This window comes from Oncorhynchus kisutch, linkage group LG11 (assembly GCF_002021735.2).
Source record: "Oncorhynchus kisutch isolate 150728-3 linkage group LG11, Okis_V2, whole genome shotgun sequence".
In the NCBI taxonomy this organism is placed as follows: domain Eukaryota; kingdom Metazoa; phylum Chordata; class Actinopteri; order Salmoniformes; family Salmonidae; genus Oncorhynchus; species Oncorhynchus kisutch.
Window position 1 is genome coordinate 33972953 of NC_034184.2, and position 19628 is coordinate 33992580.

General features: G+C 42.4%; 1 protein-coding gene across 1 annotated transcript in view; it reads right to left on the reverse strand.

The window, feature by feature from the left end:
• Nucleotides 1-1099: 1099 nt before the first annotated feature.
• LOC109899116 (serine protease HTRA1A) overlaps nucleotides 1100-19628 on the reverse strand; it is a 35165-nt gene continuing 16636 nt past the window's right edge. The window contains exons 3-9 of the mRNA XM_020494170.2: nucleotides 19409-19613; nucleotides 10712-10906; nucleotides 10597-10629; nucleotides 10249-10363; nucleotides 5495-5552; nucleotides 5158-5253; nucleotides 1100-1727 (exon numbers count right to left, since the gene is read on the reverse strand). Coding sequence (XP_020349759.1) covers nucleotides 1559-1727; nucleotides 5158-5253; nucleotides 5495-5552; nucleotides 10249-10363; nucleotides 10597-10629; nucleotides 10712-10906; nucleotides 19409-19613 — 871 coding nt within the window. The 3' untranslated portion in view covers nucleotides 1100-1558. The remainder of the gene's footprint in view (nucleotides 1728-5157; nucleotides 5254-5494; nucleotides 5553-10248; nucleotides 10364-10596; nucleotides 10630-10711; nucleotides 10907-19408; nucleotides 19614-19628) is intronic.

A 19628-nucleotide genomic window follows, 5' to 3' on the forward strand; every position in this document is an offset into this window, starting at 1 on the left:
CTCCTCTAGGTGTGATTAAGTGGTCTTGATCATGTTATTCATCCACTGAAATCAGTTAGAATCTAGGCCTACACTAACTGAACTCCAGCATTTTTGGGATACTATAGGGCTATTTCTTTCACCTTAATTTATTCAACATAAAAACTATGAATATTCATTTCTCAAGTCTTATTTTTTGACATATTGTTTGGAACAATATACTCTTCAAACATATCAAATTTCCAGAGTGGGCTCTCTGGTACTTTTAATTATATTACCAATTTCACACATAGAAATGTACATTACAGGTTATTAACCAATCACAGTCCTCTTTTAGGATGGCACATTCTGAAAATCACCAGCAGAGGGAGGTGTCGTTGAATCCATTTTCCCATTCACTCTATTGGTGCTCATAAAATTCATCAGAACTTCAGAATTAGCAGAGAGCCCACTCTGTGAATTTGATGTACTTGTAGAGTATATTGTTGCAAACAGTAAGTCTTAAAATGAACTAAATCTAAATCTACTTTTGAGATATTAATATTTTTAATGTTGAATAAATCAATGGGAAATGTGTCTAGATTCTGAACTAAAATACTTGATATGTTACAACACACTATAAGGAGTATAATGACACTAAGATGTTGTCTGTATCATTTACGGTGTGTTCATGTGAGTGTCTCATCTGTAGGACCTTGTCTGGATAACGTGTATGGACCATTATCCTCTCTGTGAGGTCAGCCCAACTGCCACAGCAGGCCAGTATCAAACCCTTATGGGGGCAGTAAAACAAAATATAAAACAGCCCCACATCAATTTTATGTCCTCCTTGTGAGTGTGCGTGTGTGTGTGTGTATGTGTGTCATGGCTAAACTCATACACATGCAAAGAAAATATTGTAAATCTAATCTGTCAGGGAGCAGTCCATCACAGTGTGTGTGTGTCTGAATGTTTGTGTGTGTGTATGAGTGAGTGAGTGAGTGAGTGAGTGAGTGAGTGAGTGAGTGAGTGAGTGAGTGAAAGAGAGCGATACAGAAAGAGAGGTGGGGAGAGAAAGTGCTTGAAAAAGATTGTGATACGTGAGCTCTTCAGATTGATCCTTTCATCTCCAACATCAAAGTTACCATCATAAAACACTTAAGACTTTATTCTCTTCTCTGTAAATGTCATCAACAAATACACCATAAAACTACAGTACTTAGAATAGGAATTTAGAAAAAAATAATTGCAAAACTCGCTCAGAGCTGCTCTCTACATTGTTTTACATTGCCACGGTGGGCCTCCATCTGAACAATCAGTCAGTATAAAAAAAAACACAGAACAAACAAGTCAAAACAGGTCAACTAGCTAGTGTTTAACAGTTAACAGTACTAGAAGCATACAATAATAAAAGTGTAATACACATGGATGAGGAAGTACAACTCTGCTGAGATGCTCTATACAATCGTTCCTTTTCAAGACGGAGTCCAGGTGCATGATGCCACAAAGCCCACAGATTGGGGCGCGATTAAACACACATGTCCATATAAGGTCCATTGGTGATGCTAATGAGCATCAGCTCATGGGTGGGGCTGGGGGGTCAGGGGTCGATCTCCATGGGAACGATGGTGATGATGACATCCTCGTTACTACGGCGCACCACCACCTGCAGCGTGGCATCCTTCTTGATGATGGTGCTCACGTCGGTTGCAGAGGAAATCCGCTGGCCATTGATGGAGATGATGACATCATGCTCCTTCAGACCGCCACTAAGAGAGGAGGAACACAACAGAATGAGAACTACAGCAACAAACATGCTTGATAGAACGGTTAGCTATAATAATAAGATTGTTATTTCAAGGTATTGATTGCTCTTTATTGCACCTACATTCAGCTAGGAATGGATTGGCCTTTATATTTCTTCTTTTTTTTTTTACCCCTTTTTCTCCCCAATTTCGTGGTATCCAATTGTTGTAGTAGCTACTATCTTGTCTCATCGCTACAACTCCCATACGGGCTCGGGAGAGACAAAGGTTGAAAGTCATGCGTCCTCCGATACACAACCCAACCAGCCGCACTGCTTCTTAACACAGCGCGCATCCAACCCGGAAGCCAGCCGCACCAATGTGTCGGAGGCTACACCGTGCACCTGGCAACCTTGGTTAGCGCGCACTGTGCCCGCTGGTGCGCGATGAGACAAGGACATCCCTACCGACCAAGCCCTCCCTAACCCGGACAACGCTAGGCCAATTGTGCGTCGCCCCACGACCTCCCGGTCGCGGCCGGTTACGACAGAGCCTGGGCACGAACCCAGGGACTCTGATGGCACAGCTGGCGCTGCAGTACAGCACCCTTAACCACTGCGCCACCCGGGAGGCCGCTATATTTCTTGTTAGAAGGTAAATATAGTTCACACATTATTTGATGCTTTAATCTGTAGTGCAGGACAAATGTGTTGGAATGAACTGAAATCTGCGGCAGGTAGCCAAGCGGTTAAGAGCGTTTGGCCAGTAACCGTAAAGGTCGCTGGTTTGAATCCCCGAGCCGACTAGGCGAAAAGAAAAATCGGCCGATGTGCCCTTGAGCAAGGCATTTAACCCTAATTGTTCCTGTAAGTGGCTCTGGATAAGAGTCTAAATGACAACCGACTTGTCAAAACTATAGTTTGTTAACAAGAAATTTGTGGAGTGGTTGAAAAAACGTGCTTTAATGACTCCAACTTAAGTGTATGTAAACTTCCGACTTCAACTGTAGATGTTTGGTTGAGATGGAGACGTGAATCCAACATACAGTAAGTATCAATCACTAATTTGTCGACAAACTGGAATCAAAGCAAGACTAAGTCAGTGACATACAGTGCCTTGCGAAAGTATTCGGCCCCCTTGAACTTTGCGACCTTTTGCCACATTTCAGGCTTCAAACATAAAGATATAATACTGTATTTTTTTGTGAAGAATCAACAACAAGTGGGACACAATCATGAAGTAGAACGACATTTATTGGATATTTCAAACTTTTTTAACAAATCAAAAACTGAAAAATTGGGCGTGCAAAATTATTCAGCCCCTTTACTTTCAGTGCAGCAAACTCTCTCCAGAAGTTCAGTGAGGATCTCTGAATGATCCAATGTTGACCTAAATGACTAATGATGATAAATACAATCCACCTGTGTGTAATCAAGTCTCCGTATAAATGCACCTGCACTGTGATAGTCTCAGAGGTCCGTTAAAAGCGCAGAGAGCATCATGAAGAACAAGGAACACACCAGGCAGGTCCGAGATACTGTTGTGAAGAAGTTTAAAGCCGGATTTGGATACAAAAAGATTTCCCAAGCTTTAAACATCCCAAGGAGCACTGTGCAAGCGATAATATTGAAATGGAAGGAGTATCAGACCACTACAAATCTACCAAGACCTGGCCGTCCCTCTAAACTTTCAGCTCATACAAAGAGAAGACTGATCAGAGATGCAGCCAAGAGGCCCATGATCACTCTGGATGAACTGCAGAGATCTACAGCTGAGGTGGGAGACTCTGTCCGTAGGACAACAATCAGTCGTATATTGCACAAATCTGGCCTTTATGGAAGAGTGGCAAGAAGAAAGCCATTTCTTAAAGATATCCATAAAAAGTGTTGTTTAAAGTTTGCCACAAGCCACCTGGGAGACACACCAAACATGTGGAAGAAGGTGCTCTGGTCAGATGAAACCAAAATTGAACTTTTTGGCAACAATGCAAAACGTTATGTTTGGCGTAAAAGCAACACAGCTCATCACCCTGAACATAGCATCCCCACTGTCAAACATGGTGGTGGCAGCATCATGGTTTGGGCCTGCTTTTCTTCAGCAGGGACAGGGAAGATGGTTAAAATTGATGGGAAGATGGATGGAGCCAAATACAGGACCATTCTGGAAGAAAACCTGATGGAGTCTGCAAAGGACCTGAGACTGGGACGGAGATTTGTCTTCCAACAAGACAATGATCCAAAACATAAAGCAAAATCAAAAATAAACATATCCAGGTGTTAGAATGGCCAAGTCAAAGTCCAGACCTGAATCCAATCGAGAATCTGTGGAAAGAACTGAAAACTGCTGTTCACAAATGCTCTCCATCCAACCTCACTGAGCTCGAGCTGTTTTGCAAGGAGGAATGGGAAAAAATGTCACTCTCGATGTGCAAAACTGATAGAGACATACCCCAAGCGACTTACAGCTGTAATCGCAGCAAAAGGTGGCGCTACAAAGTATTAACTTAAGGGGGCTGAATAATTTTGCACGCCCAATTTTTCAGTTTTTGATTTGTTAAAAAAGTTTGAAATATCCAATAAATGTCGTTCCACTTCATGATTGTGTCCCACTTGTTGTTGATTCTTCACAAAAAAATACAGTTTTATATCTTTATGTTTGAAGCCTGAAATGTGGCAAAAGGTCGCAAAGTTCAAGGGGGCCGAATACTTTCGCAAGGCACTGTATATGTATCCTTCATCAGGACCACAATAATTAGTCAGGGGAAAGTGCTTTGCGCAACACACTCCCACAGACCAAACACACCCGGAATAGAAATCTAGTAAAACCAAATTACACAAAGACTGGAGTGGTTCCCAGAAGTGATATCAAAGCCTCCACTTTCACACAACTACTCTCCCACCACCACTGATAATACTCTCACATTCCCCTCATTGTACTCAGGCTAACAGGACTAACACTTACACCACCAATGAGACACAGAAGGCCTAATATAAGAACTAGGGCAGGGTGAGAGGGACGAGGAAAACCACAGCAAACCCCTTGCTACTTGAGGGATGAATGGAATAGCTGACCTCAGCGTCTCTCCAACCACAACCCTTCTCTGGTAGAACTGTGGTCACCAGAGATGATCACACTGAAAGTGCTGCTGAGGATGTGGCAGGAGGATGATTTTTGAGTGGGTGAACAAGCAATGTTTTACTAAGGGGGGTTGTGTGTGTATGCATTTGCACGTGAAAATGGGAGAGTGTGTGAATGTAAGTGGGTTTTTGTGGGGAGAGTTGGGCGTTGAAGGTCTATATACATTTTAAACGTGTACATACAGTGGAAAGAGACAAAGACAATACCCCTGAGCAAATAAAATGTCAGACAACTTGTCCTCACACTCATAAGAAGCTCATATTACTGGTGAGATGGAGTGTGTTTGTACTTTCTTTCCCTGTTAGTTTGTACTTACGCTGCGGCCGGCGTTTTGGAGATCACCTCCATGACGTACGCTCCAGAGGTGATATCAGGGAAGTCTTTGTGTCGCACCTTTAGCTCCTTGGTCAACCTAGAGAGTGAAGGGGAAGAAATTAAGTAACCCATTAGGAAAAAGTGCTTAGTTGTCTGTATCCAACTGAAATGCAGTTTACCAGGCCCAGTTCAAATATGTTATTTTTGACAGCTTTGGATAACTACATTCTCCAGTTTAGTGCACACTTTCACAGTCTCAAGTCTTTCATTGTATTTATCAGGAGTTGACAAAAGAAAACGTGCCATCCTTTTCATGACAAATATTAGGATCTACTTACGCTGGAGTGAGTGTCATCATCCTCACACCAATGTATCTCTTCTTTGCCCCAGCTCTTCCTAAGGGAACACAATAAGAAGGAGAAAAAAAATCAGGAAGAGGGCAGCTCTTTAATCATATGCAAAAGGGGTTTCCTTTTGACTCGAAGAATATCTGGGTGATTCTGAGGCTGGGTCAAATCAAATGTTATTTGTCACATGCTTTGTAAACCACAGGTGTGGACTAACAGTGAAATGTTTACTTCTGGGCCCTTTCCAACAATGCAGAGAGAAAGAAAATAGAGAAATAATAGAAAAGAAAAACACATCATACTAAAAGTAACAATAGATACACAATCCATAATGATAACTTGGCTATATTCAAGGGGTACCAGTACAGAGTCGATTTGCAGGGGTACGAGGTAATTGAGGTAGACATGTACATATAACTAGGAATAAAGTGACAGATAGTAAACAGTAGCAGCAGCGTATGTGATGAGTCAAAAACGTTAGTGCAAAAAGGGTCAATGCAGATAGTCCGTGTAGCTATTTGGTTAACTATTTAACTAACTATTTAGCAGTCTTATGACTTGGGAGTAGAAGCTGTTCAAGGCCCTGTTGGTTCCAGACATGGTGCATCGGTACCACTTGCCGCGCGGTAGCAGAGAGAACAGTATGACTTGGGTGGCTGGAGTCTGAACATTTTTAGGGCCTCTGACACCGCCTGGTATATATAGGTCCTGGATGGCAGGGAGCTCGGCCCCAGTAATGTACAAGCAGTTGCCATACCTCCCTATAGGCTGTCTCATCGTTGTTGGTGATCAGGCCTACTGTACCCCCGTCGTGTCGTCTGCAAACTTAATGATGGTGTTGGCGTGGCCACCCATGACTGCGTGTGTGGCCACGCAGTCGTGGGTGAACAAGGAGTACAGGAGGGACTATGCATGCACCCCTGAGGGGCCCCTGTGTTGAGGGTTTGCGCAGCAGATGTGTTGTTGCCTACCCTTACCACATGGTAGCGACCTGTCAGAAACTCCAGGATCCAGTTGCAGAGGGAGGCATTCAGTCCCAGGGTCCTTAGTGATGAGCTAGGTGGGCACTATGATGTTGAAAACTAGAGCTGTAATCAATGAGCAGCATTCGCACATCGGTGTTCCTTTTGTCCAAGTGAGTCAGGGCTGTGTGGAGCAGTGTCGTCATTAGGCCTGGACTGCTGGGGCTTCAGCCCCAGATGTTTTTGGTCCAAAAAACATATTTTTCACAAAATGTTTTTCACATTTCAGTCTATGAGTTTCCTATAACTACACATCACTTGTGAGATGCAGTATACTGGCAATTTTTTATGACAAAAATAAACAATACAATATACTGCACTAGGCAGTATAAGCACTGCAATAAGCCTTTTGTGTCACAGTGCCTGCTGTGATTGGTCAAGATTTCACAAGACAGTGCACTGCTCATGTCCCTTGACCCCTTGCCCACCCTTACAGCACTGGTTAGATGTCAATGTCATCACTCAGCAAAACGCATGTCACTCAGTCAGAGTTTTCAGCATAGCACAGAGCGAATATGGATATTTTGAACTTCTTCCGAAAGAGAGGCAAAAAAAAGTGAGCCGGTTGAAATCAGCAATGAATGAGGTGGAGCGGACTGAACAGTCAAACTGCAGCTAAGCAGCAGCAGATTTAGCCACATGTTTGTGCAGGGTTGGTGGTAGCGAACTAGCTAGTCTCCTTTAGCGTAAGGGCTGGCTAATGCTAATAAGCTAGCCTTAGCGCTCAGCATCCTAAAGCTATTGGGTGTCATTCAGAGTTATTTAACAGTATATTTAGTGAATGCGCAAGCAAAGAATGTTGATATAAGTTGTATTAGGACAAGTGTATATTTACTGCGAGTGTATTTAATGGGTTTCGTATCTGTAGCTAGCTTGGATGGCTAGCCACTTCGGTAGCTACTGACTGGCTAGCTAGCTGAGACCTAAGAAATTTTTCTGACTGAAGCATATACGGTATCTGTGGACTGAAGCTCAACTTTACTACAACATTATATTTAACCTTTTATTGCAGTGGGCTAAATCAGGGTCGCACAGAGTGTTTCTTGGTAGTCTTAAACTAATCTACTTTGAAACAAAAGTATATACCTCACACACATGGTTATTGGGCTTCAAAAAAGAAGACACCTGTACCATGTCAGATATAGAATTGAAATGTATTCAATTTTGAGTTTGCATCCTAATATTACACTTTATACACATAGCAGAAGAATGAAATATAACAAAACCATTTGACATAGAAACACCGGATTTTGGGCCGTTAAAAAAAAATATGTTCATTAATTATGAAATTATGAAAAAGATTAATAAAATCCCACTCATGAGGCCACTAGAGGGCACTTTGGTTATTCGACTGCAGGAAAGGCTACCCCTGTTGAAAATGAGCAATGTTGAGTTGGTAGAACTGACTAAATTAAATGAATCACAGAGGTCTTATAACCTATTCCACTCTAAAGGTAAACATGCTTGGCTCATGTCTGTTATTTCCATATAGGCTAAGTAGCTATTTGTAAAAAAAAAAAACTGGCCATTAGTAACTTTAAAGACAACTGCCCCTATAAACCAACTTCTCATTTATAAACAGCTTATGTGGCATTGATATGAGTCAGAAACATGTATTGTACTGTCAAAATGGACTAAAAACAATAAATAGGATAATTTTGGGAATAAGGTCAGTCTCATCCAAAACAGAGTTTTGTGAGACTTGAGGTCGTGACTTCATAAATTATGGTTGGGTTTGTTTCAATCCCTCCTACATGCCCACAGCACACAAGTAGGCAGCACACAAGTAATCATCAATTCGGAGTACAGCTGCACGCGGCATGATCTTAAATCCTGTGGTAAATTTGGGTTGACTTTGAATATCCCTATGGGGCTAGTTAGGGACAATCGGTTAATTACAAAATGTAATGGGACAACATGTTAAAATTCCAATAGCTCCAAATATCAATTACTTAAAAACCTCAAACCAACTATACATTTCAGAAATGCATACATAAATATGGAAATGAGAAAAAATGAAAAGGTGTGCAACATGAAAATATTGTCTCATTTACATTCATTTATTGATGGTCCCTAACTTGCCCGAGAGATAGGCTATCCAAATTCAGTCAGGTTGTACACCAGCTGGCTGAAGCTAATTGGCTAAATAATTTGGCTAACTCTTCCCTCCAGCGAACACACACAGGAGACACCCACATCAAACCACACCCCGAAACCAACTCACATTTGAATTCAGTCATGGACGCTAGCATTTCTTAATAAACTAAATCTATAATGCAGTCACCCTTTAAAACTAACTAATGACATGCTGCACCTCTACCTTGAGACCTTTCTGATGAGGCAGACAAGAAAAAAAGTGATGTAAAGAAAGCGATATAGAGAGGCAGAGGAGTAGACCGTATCACTTAAAGCTGCTCTATGGATTCTAATTACGACACAGTTTGTGTGTGTGCGTGTGTCCCTCTCAATTTGTGTTTGAAGTTGTTGAGTGGTTTTTGGCAATACACTGTAGATGTATGTGTTCCAGAGTAGAGACCCCCACAGTAGCAACTGTAATTGAGTACTGGCAGTGTCTGCTGTGTCAGGTAGGAAGGTACAATTTACCTGAACATTTCCTAAACTCTAAATGTTCTAATCTCTGTGTTTGTGTCAAAATGCGCCAAATTCAAGCATTTAGCTGTTGAAATTCCTTTCTTTGGGGGCCAGGGAAAAATGCCCATGGCTTTGGGCCCGAATGTCTTCAAATCCAAGAAATGCCCCTGGTGTAGAGTGCAATAGAGATTGGTGTGGATCTTTTTTTGCAACTTGGAGTGGGTCCAGGGTGTCTGGGATGATGGTGTTGATGTGAGCCATGGAATATGCTTAGTTATAATGGGGTCTGAATCAAAATGTCTGTAAGTGTTTATGGTTATCCTCAAAACATGGCTAACATGCTGACCAGACCGGACACGTCATGTGCGCGAGCGTCGCAAAATAAATGTAGAAATCCATGTTATTCAATTATTGCACACACACTGCTCGCACGTGGCAACGAGCGCCTGCGATGCCAAGGGCTAAAATATAACCCCTTTCTATTTCTGACGCAGATCGCGCTGCAAGTCCTGCCTCTCCCATCTCCTCATTGGTTTATAGAAGCAGGTACCCATGTGCCATCTCCTCATTGGTTATACCCATGTGGGTGATTGAAAGACAAAATGTTTTGCAGGTTGTCGTGGAAATACTGTGTAGATGCCAATCACCATATAAATTCAAAGAGGAAAAAGCCTGGAAGGAGGAGAGATGACTCAATTATTTGGTTGGCCATTTTATGTGTGGATTAATTGTCGGAGTAGAGGACCTTGTGCATTTCAGGTAAAATAACAACTCAATGTTTATATTCCAGGACAAATTAGCTAGCAACAGCAAGCTAGCTAAATAGGACAAATTAGCTAACTAAATAGGACAAATTAGCTAGCAAGTGCAAGCTAACTAGCTAAATTGCCATACATATTTAATGCTTTTCGACCTGTCCCCAAATTCATGTCGTTGGTTCAGAGTTTGTTTTGATATTTTAACCTGTGTGTCGTGATTGCGTTTGGTGTAGGGGGACAAAATACATTTATGCACGATAGCGCACGATGGCTCAAGCGCAGCCGGTTTAGGTTCCGTGTAAACAGGACCATACACTAGGGGGACATATTTAGATGTTACACCCAGGATGATTATAGGGATTCAACGTCCTACCTCGGGACTGTCTGTCGTAGGATTCAGTCAGGAACTCTCTGATCTTATCAGAGGGAATGGCGAAAGAAATACCAGCTGTCACTTTCAGAGTGTTGATCCCGATCACTTCACCATCCTACAATAACACCGTCAATAATGAAGTCAATAATACAATCATCCAACAACAATATACAATAGTCAATATAGTGTCTGAAAACCACACAGTGACACACTAATAATACTAACATAATCACACATTTGCATTTGCAGTTTCAAACTAGAATGTGCCATCATGCAGACACAGTGTCTGCCTTCTATTAGACATGTAGAACTACTGTTTAACTGTCAATAAACAAAGAGTATTCTCACCAGATTCACCAGAGGGCCTCCTGAATTACCATACTGTCAACAAAAAAAAAGGACATCACTTCAGTTCTCAGTTCACAATCCTTTGGGATGTGTGTGCATGTGTTCACAGACTCACGTTGATAATAGCGTCTGTCTGAATGTATTCCATTTCAGAGTTGCGTAGGCCCAACTCCTTGCCCCCTCGTTGGGTTGTGCTGACTATCCCTGTGGTAACTGTGTTCTGGAGTGAGAAGGGGCTTCCGATGGCCACCACAAACTCCCCAGGCCTCAGGTCTGACGAAAGCCCCAACATCAGCACAGGAAGCTTGATCTGTAGGGGGGACAAGTTAGGGAGGGCATATTTATTTACAGCATTAATATTTACAGTGAAGCTAAAGTCCTTCAAGCACAATTCCATAGACCCTTCCAATTCTTCTCACTCTATGGTCAGTCCACCCCCTCAACAGTGCATCTATTTTATAAGTGACTACTGGCCGGTACCTCATGAAACACTACAAATCCATTTATGTTAAACTCAGGGACCACAGACTCCATGGCTAGGCAACCATGACAAGCCAGAGACAGTGCCTAGACAGACAGACAGAGGGTATATTTATCCAGCCACAGTTTCTCTCTGCATGAAATAATTTCCATTCCGTCCAGTCATAGCCAATGAGTGAATGGTCCTAGCCAAAGCGTCACTGCATCACGTTGAGCCGATAGTGCCCACCATGAATTCCCTGACAACAGCACCATCTTGAGACCTTTCCCATGTGTTCCTTGTATCCATTTTGTTTACCCTGGGTTATAAATAGAGTCACCGTGTGGGAAGCTAAGGTAACTGAGACTTACTGGCCAACAAGCCAAAGATCTACACAGCCAAAAGTCTCTGTATGCAAACACCAAAACACGCCCTGTGGTCAACTACCCAGGCGTATTCATATTGCCATCATGAAATATGATAACGCTACATTCCCCTTTCCAATATAGTGTATACACATGTTGATTGGCATCCCTACACAACATTAGAGTCATGTTTTACTGCTGACTGTTGCCTACAATAGCTGAATAGGCCTACAAATAGTATTAATCCATAAAAATTGATGTAAATTATAAGACGCCATTTTAGCTTGCAGGAACTCGATGTGAACTCGGCCCGAGTTGTAGCGTAAGTATTAATAGTAGATGACAGTGAGAAGATGAGTGCGTAACTGAGGGGAACTTTTCACATCCCCTAATCTCACCTTCTCTTCCTCCCCCTTCTCATCCCCTTCATCCAGACATGACACCGGAATAGCAGTCTGAACTGCTATTCAGTCTGTGACTCCCCACCCTCACACTCACTCACACACACACACACACACACACACACACACACATACACACACGCGAACAAAGACACACACACGTTTGTTTTACTATCCTTGTGGGGACCAAACAATTGATTACCATTCAAAATCCTATTTTGCCTAAACCCTAACCCTAACCTATAACCTAACCCTAACCTTAACCTCAAACCGAACCATAATTCGAACCCTTACCCTAATTGTAACCCTAACCCCTAAGCCTAAAATAGCATTTTTCCTTGTGGGGACCGGCGAAATGTCCCCACTTGTCTCAATTTTCTTTGTTTTGTTATCCTTGTGAGGAAGTACACACACACACACACACCGCCCCTACCCCTGACCAGGGTGAGGGGATAACCAGATAGAAAAGGCACACGGTGGCAAGAGGAGGTCAGGTGAGTCTTAGTCACTGAGACAGTCAGGACTGGTTGTCTACCAGCCGCTTGCTGTGGTGATAGTGGTAATAACAGCGTGATTGTTATACAATCGACTGGTACTTATTGAAATGTCTCGGCCTAGTGAATGATGAAAACACATCTTGACACACACCTGCACATATCCATCTGCTTACACACAATGCTGCCACTGTCTTGAGGGCGGTACAGTCATGCTTACACACATTCACTCATAAACTGTGAATGCCTAGACTAGCTGATATGAGCCCTTTGAGAGTGGGAGTGTCTGTGTGTGAATAGGCACAAAGGAAACATTAAATGCAGTGACTCTTCATGTGTGATGACTGTTAGTCTAGCTATCACCTACTAACCACTTGCAGCTACTTTTTTGTCCTTGTGGATTCCGTGTCATATACTGTATATGTAATTTTTGGTGGTTCTGACCTTCACTTGACCATAAGTGACTCACCAGGTTATTTTGAACCATGGGCTGGTCTTAATGCCTTAACACTCATCCCCAACATTTACCACACTACAGTGTGCAGTGATGAAGATAATAAATGTCCTGGACTGTGAGAAGCTCCCGTACTGTTCTTGCCGGACAGCCTGTAGTGAGTCAGAACCAAGTATATCAGCATTCAGTCACTAGCGGGTGAGAGGGCGCAGAAGCCAACTGCACAGACAGTTTTTTTTTCTCTTCATGGATCTTGCCGGATTTAACTACCAACAGTTTTTACACATTAAGAAGAGGTGGTTGAAGGTAGAAGACGAGGAGCAGGAAACCCTCTCCTGCATTGGCCGCCCCCTGACATCATGCGAGATGCTTTCAGTTAAAGGCCCTAATACCTGGTCCTCAGCCTCAAGTTAAAACTTTTTAATTGAAATTTCAACCACTCTATTCTTAAACAATGAATGTTTTCCAAGCTCTTGATTGCTTCATACATAACTGAGAATGGCACAATTTCAGATTTTAATAGAGGCAGAGATAGTGACAGAGACAGTATACTTCATCAGAAAAGCCCATATTTACTAGTAGCCATCCAGAAAAAGTATTGCATGACAGGGGCACCTAGAAGTGGTGGTATCATTCCAGATATTCATATATTCATCATCTCAACCATCTCTAGAAAATTGTACAGTACATCTAGAGTGTCTGCTATGGCAGTGGGTGGAAGGACGGACAGGGAAAATGCCTCCTTTGTTGCCATAGACGAGCCTTTGTTTCATATTACAGCTTTGGCAGTTTGGAATCGCTTTTAAAACCTACTACATTAACTCCTATTTTATGACTTGAGCCTAGGTGCAAACTTGTTTTGTCAAGCTTCATGCTGTGATGGACTGTCGCTAATAGTTTAAAAGGCGCACGTAAATATATGAAAACGGGTTCATTTGACTTAACCCAACAAATTCACAACTGTAAACTGACACCAACACAGCTGGCACCCGTTAGTTCAAAGAGACATGCTAGTGAAATACATACACCCTTTGTTTGGTGATTAAACCTATTACAACTTCTACGGTCTTTACTATGGTCACGACTGTGTTCTTCCTATAGGGGAAATCAAGGCAGTGGGTATTATGTTATCTTTGTAGCACTGTGCTACCATGCAGAGATCATATTGTAGGTATCATGGGGAGGACTAGCAAGTGGTGTGACTGTTGGTGGGTGTACAGTACTTTGGCTACACGTGAACTTTTAGCCCAAGGGTTGTGCCACAATGAATAAAGAGGAGCGTGATCTGACATGCTCACACCAGTAGAACCATCAGCTCTGGGGATCGGCATTAGCTGAGGGGTGGCAGGAAACGTATGTGTGTGAGCTCAACATAACAGTTAGTTTCAGGGAAAGAGTAACGCGTGGACCCTAACTATATCACAGGGGCTGGGGAAAATCTATGTCATAAGAAAAAGAAATGTCCCTTCCCTCACTGATTGCTAGCCATCTGAACAATATTTAATAGCATAGGCTAGTTAATATAAACACCTTTCAACCATACTGGCTAACCTAACCTTCACTGATATCGGACAGAAAAACAATATGCGCACATTGTTGTAAATATCCCAGCCAACACGTGGTCAAAAGCTCCCTCTGTGTTTCCTTCAGGTTTACAGACACCCTGGATGACATCTCACTGACGGCGGCTAGATGCCACACACTTTTGATCTCTGGGCCATGCAGACCTGACGAGATGCGGTTGGGATGTTTGGGTCTCTCTTCCCTGCATCGCTGGCTTGAAAAACAACCACCTACAAACTAGGCCAAGTCTGCAGCGTGGAATAGAAGAGCAAGACCAGTCGGCTTTCCTTGGCCCTCGTCCGCACACGCTGCATCCAAATGGATGAGAACGATTGTGGGAGAGCGAGTGAAATGGAGGATGAGACGAGGATGTGATTCATTTACCCTCTGCTTCTTTCTAGAAGAACACCACTTTTTCCACAAGATGAGGAGCAGAGCATGTCCTGGATGACTCGTAAACCAATAAGAGCTAATGCATTTAGTGATGATGATGTGGCGTCCTCTTTTGGCTAGGTATGTTTAACCGCAATCAGTCTGTCGACATGACTTCCTCAGTTTTTATTGGCATTGCCCAAATTGAGGACATCGTCAGTGAACTATTGTGTATGAGAGACAAGTTAGGCAGTGAGTTGATAGGGTTAACAAGCTGCTCCTTCCCCTGCATGATGACCTCTCTCAATATCTTCCCAGCGCTACATCACACAGAGAACTCATTAGCCTATTAGCACACTTAGCTTTCCAGACATATGGAACTGTTTCCCTCTCTTCCTATCCCACTCTCTTTCTGTCAGAAAGGAGTGTAGCACTTTTTCCCTTCCCATCCTCTGAAGTCCCAGCTGCTGCAGACAGACTAATGTCTTCCCCAGAGACGGGGGTACACCACACCACACCACAACCCAGGAACGGACCAACCCAGCCACCAATAAACTCTGCTTCTCATGGAGCACCGAGGGGGAAGAAAGGGTATTCTACATCCAAAAAATACATTTTCAAAGCTCACATGTGTGATTGATTCTTTCTCAGTGGGCTTATATACACTACAAAGTTTGACAATAGTAACCCCTACTCATAATGACTCCCAATTGAAGCAAGAGAGATACAGAGAAGGAGGGAGAGTGAGGAAAAGAGGGAAAGAGATGAATACTTAAAAGAGTACAGACCTGAAGCACTGAGGACAAAACTGTGACAACTGACTATATTTCAAATGAAGAAATTCCAACATTCCCTTTATTTTCCCGTCTAATTATCTCCCTCCCTCTCTCATCCTCTAATTTCTCTTTCACTGACTCTCTCCATCTCTATTCGACTCTTTCCCTCACAAACACCCTCCCCTACCCCCTGTATCATTAGCATTAGGGATGTGCTGTCCCCCATGGAACTGGGTAGACACTGTCTCACATAGAAGGGACAACTGGGGCAAAGATTTCAACAGTTGGCTCAACAAATTGAGCCATTTTGTGACTAAACATAAAAAAATAAGAAATTATATTCCCAAACAAAGATAAATGACATAAAACACAATGGAAAAAAGACTTTGGAGTACCTTAAATGATGTCATGGGCAGAAAACCCATTGAAGGTAATGGGTTATCGATAACAAACCTTTCGATATTGCCAATCATTTTAACGATTATTTCACTCGTAAAGTGGAAAAACTCAGAAGTGAAATGACAACATTGAACAGTGAACAATCATATTAAAAAAAAAAATCAAATATCTAATAATGAAAGAGAAGGATGGCTGTTTTGAATTTGGTCAAGTTAGTGTGGGAGAGGTGGAAAAGGTATTGTTATCCATCAATAATGATAAGCCACCAGGTATGGAAAACTATTGAGAATGGTAGCAGACTGGATGTGCCAATCCTATTTGCTATATCTTTAACCAAAGCCTAAAGGAGTGTGGGTGCCCACAGGCGTGGAAGGAAGCGAAAGTAATTCACTGCCTAAAAATAGTAAAGCACCCTTTGCTGGCTCTAACAGCCGACCAGTCAGTTTTCTGCCTGTTCTTAGTAAACTGATGGAGAGGATTGTTTGACCAAATAGAATAATATTTTTTCAGGGAACAAGTTAACTACTGACTTTCAGCATGCCTACAGAGAAGGGTATTCAACTTGTACTGCACTGACTCAGATGACAGATGATTAAAATAAATGGATATTAAGATAATAGTTGGAAATGTATTGTTAGACTTCAGTGCAGCCTTTGATGTTATTGATCCTAAATTGTTATTGAAAAAAACTCACTTGCTATGGCTTCGCATCACCTGCCATCACATGTTTGGTGAGTTATTTATTCAATAGAACCCACAGTGTGTTCCTCAATGGAAGCTTCTCTAACATCAGATATCTACAGTGCCAAATCCCTCAGGGCAGTTGCCTTGGGCCGTTACCTTTCTCTATTTTTACAAATGATTTGCGACTGATCTGAAGCTAGAATGACTATGTATGCTGATGATTCCACACTCTACATGTCAGTAGCCAAAGCCAGTGAGCTCACTGAGATTCTAATAAGGAGCTACAGTCCGTATCAGAATAGGTTTAAAATAGATCTAAAACTAGAAGCATTGTATTCGGTTCAAAACATTCTCTAACACCTAAACCTCAACTGGAGTTGTACATAAAGGGTGTGACCATTGAGCAAGTTGAGGAAGCTAAACTCCTAGGTATAACATTGGATTGTCAATTGTTACATTTTTTAAAATTGAACCTTTATTTAAGTAGGGAAGTCAATTGTGCACCACCCTATGGGACTCCCAACCACAGACAGTTGTGATACAGCCTGGATTTGAACCAGGGTGTCTGTAGTGATGCCTCTAGCACTGCGATGCAGTGCCTTAGACCGCTGCGCCACTCGGGAGCCCAAATTATCATGTTCAAGTCATATTGACAAAGTTGATCTGAGGAAGGGGAGGGATGTATGTCTGTTATTAAAAATAAGTCCTGTGTTTTTGACACAAAAATCAACTGTACTAGCTATTAAGGTTCTGGTCCCATCTTGATTACTGGCTGGTAATATGGTCCAGTGCAGCAAAGAGAGACATTGCAAAGCTGCAGCTGGCTCAAAACAGAGCAGCAGGCCTTTCCATTAACTGCACATACAGAACCAACATCAACAACATGCATGCAAGTCTTTCCTGGTTGAGGGTTGACGAGAGATTAACGGCTTCTCCTAGTTTTTCTGAGAAATATTACTGTGACTTAAATTCCAGATTGTCTGCATAATCAAACAACATTCAGCTCAAACACCCATACATACTCCACAAAACATGCCACCAGGGGTCTCTTCACAGTCCCCATGTTCAAAACGAGTTCATGGCATGATACAGAGCTATCATCACATGGAACTCCCTTCCACCTCCAATTACTCAAGCAAACAGCAAAATTACCTTTAAAAACAGATTAAATAATAACTCCTGGGACTGTGATGGGGACACAAACAAACACAGACACAAATATATATTTGTATTGTTTGTATTATTTTTGTTGTTGTATTGTTTGTATATCAATGGTGTGACTGTCCTTGCCTATCAGTGTATCAGTGTTTTGTTACTTGTCATGTTTTGTGTATTTTGTGGACCCCAGGAAGAGTAGCTGCTACTTATGCAAAAGATAATGGGGATCCAAATCAACTAAATATAAAGAAGTCTTAGCTATGGAGCCACAATGGGGCCCCGGGTGTATGGTCAATCCACAATCAGCGCTGGGCTGTCATGGTCCACCAGTCGTTGGGTGATAGGTAGTCTTTACCACCATGGAACAAAGCATTCGACTTTTCAGTGTCTTGCAACTGGTCCTGTTTTGAGAACTATAATATTTATGCTGGTTTTCATTACAACAACTATTTCCATCCATAATATTTTCTTCAGACATTGATGGATCACTGCCTTGGGTCTGATATCACCTGGCTGTTGTCTAGCATAGGTCTTGAATGTAGACCTGAGAATATAGCACAGTGGTCTTCCAGGGCCAGTATGGGGAACCAATGTAGGCTGCATAAAAGAAAACAGAACCTTGTGCTTGTCTTGACATTTTGGGCTGATGCAGTGTGTAGCCCTGTTCTTGTCGTGAGTGTCTTTTCAGCTGTGCATTGAAGCAAGGGAAAGCTTGGTGAGGCATTCTGCTGTGCAGTTACTCCTAGCCCGTGGCTTTGACTAGGTGCCAGGCATTCCTTCATATGGTTGTCGACTATGATTCATGTGGGATGTGTATCCCGCTGGTCCACAAAGCAACAGCCTCTCAATATTACTGTACTTTCCCGTGGCAAAAACCTTACATGGCCTGTAAGGCCATTTATGAGCAAAACTTTTGCAATCCAAACTATTTTCTCATTGGAGCATAACATGGGTTTTCATCTGCTGTTAATGAGTCTTTGCGGAATATCTTCCAAGTACGGTATATTTCTGAGAATCGTTGTGTAATGACTGCTGTTTTATGAAGTTTTTTTTTCTGAATGCCATTTGCCAACAGCATTTACAAGGACCATTTGGTTGCATCACTCAAACAATCACCTCTCTATTTTATCAAGCTGAACAACACTTTTCTATCAATAACATCTTGCAATTCTGACTCCCCTGCTGTTTTATAGGGAATAATATTGAGTAATTGCTGTTCAATTGTTGCTCACGTTGCCAACGGTGTCTCGATATGCAGTTGTAAAATATAGGAAAGTACGGCACCAAGATGGCTGCTGTTGACCTGGAAGGCTGTATTTAAAATCCAATCTGCTTCCCGGGTGTTGAAACTGTCAATGTCATTCCCACACACTCTCATAGGCAGGAATGAAAAAGCACTGAAGCGTGGGAGCTACTGTGTAAAGTCACACTCCTCAAACCCACTATTTATGCCGCTTATAATATTCCATAAAGTTTCCATTTGAAGAAATAATGGGACAATCTTTGTGAAGGAGTGGGTGGCACACACAGGCAAACTAACATGTTGCAAATGTTTCTAACTGCAAACCCATTCCTTATGCCTCCGTTTGGCTCCTATGTTAACTATTGATGTGGTAAGTTGTTTGAATAAAGTTATTTCAATTTGGATTTGTAACTATGACCGTGACCTCTAGTGACCACTCTTACTGGTGAGTCGATCTTGAGGAGTGCGATGTCGGACTTCTCATCCACGTCTTTGATCTTGGCGTCGTAGGTGGCGCCGCTCTTCAGCTCCACCTTTACTCTATGCTTATTGGCCACAACGTGGGCGTTGGTCACGATCTGTCCATCCTCCGACACCACGAACCCTGAGCCACTGGCCACCGCCACCTCCCTCTTAGAATATGCCATCCTGAGTGAGAGGAAG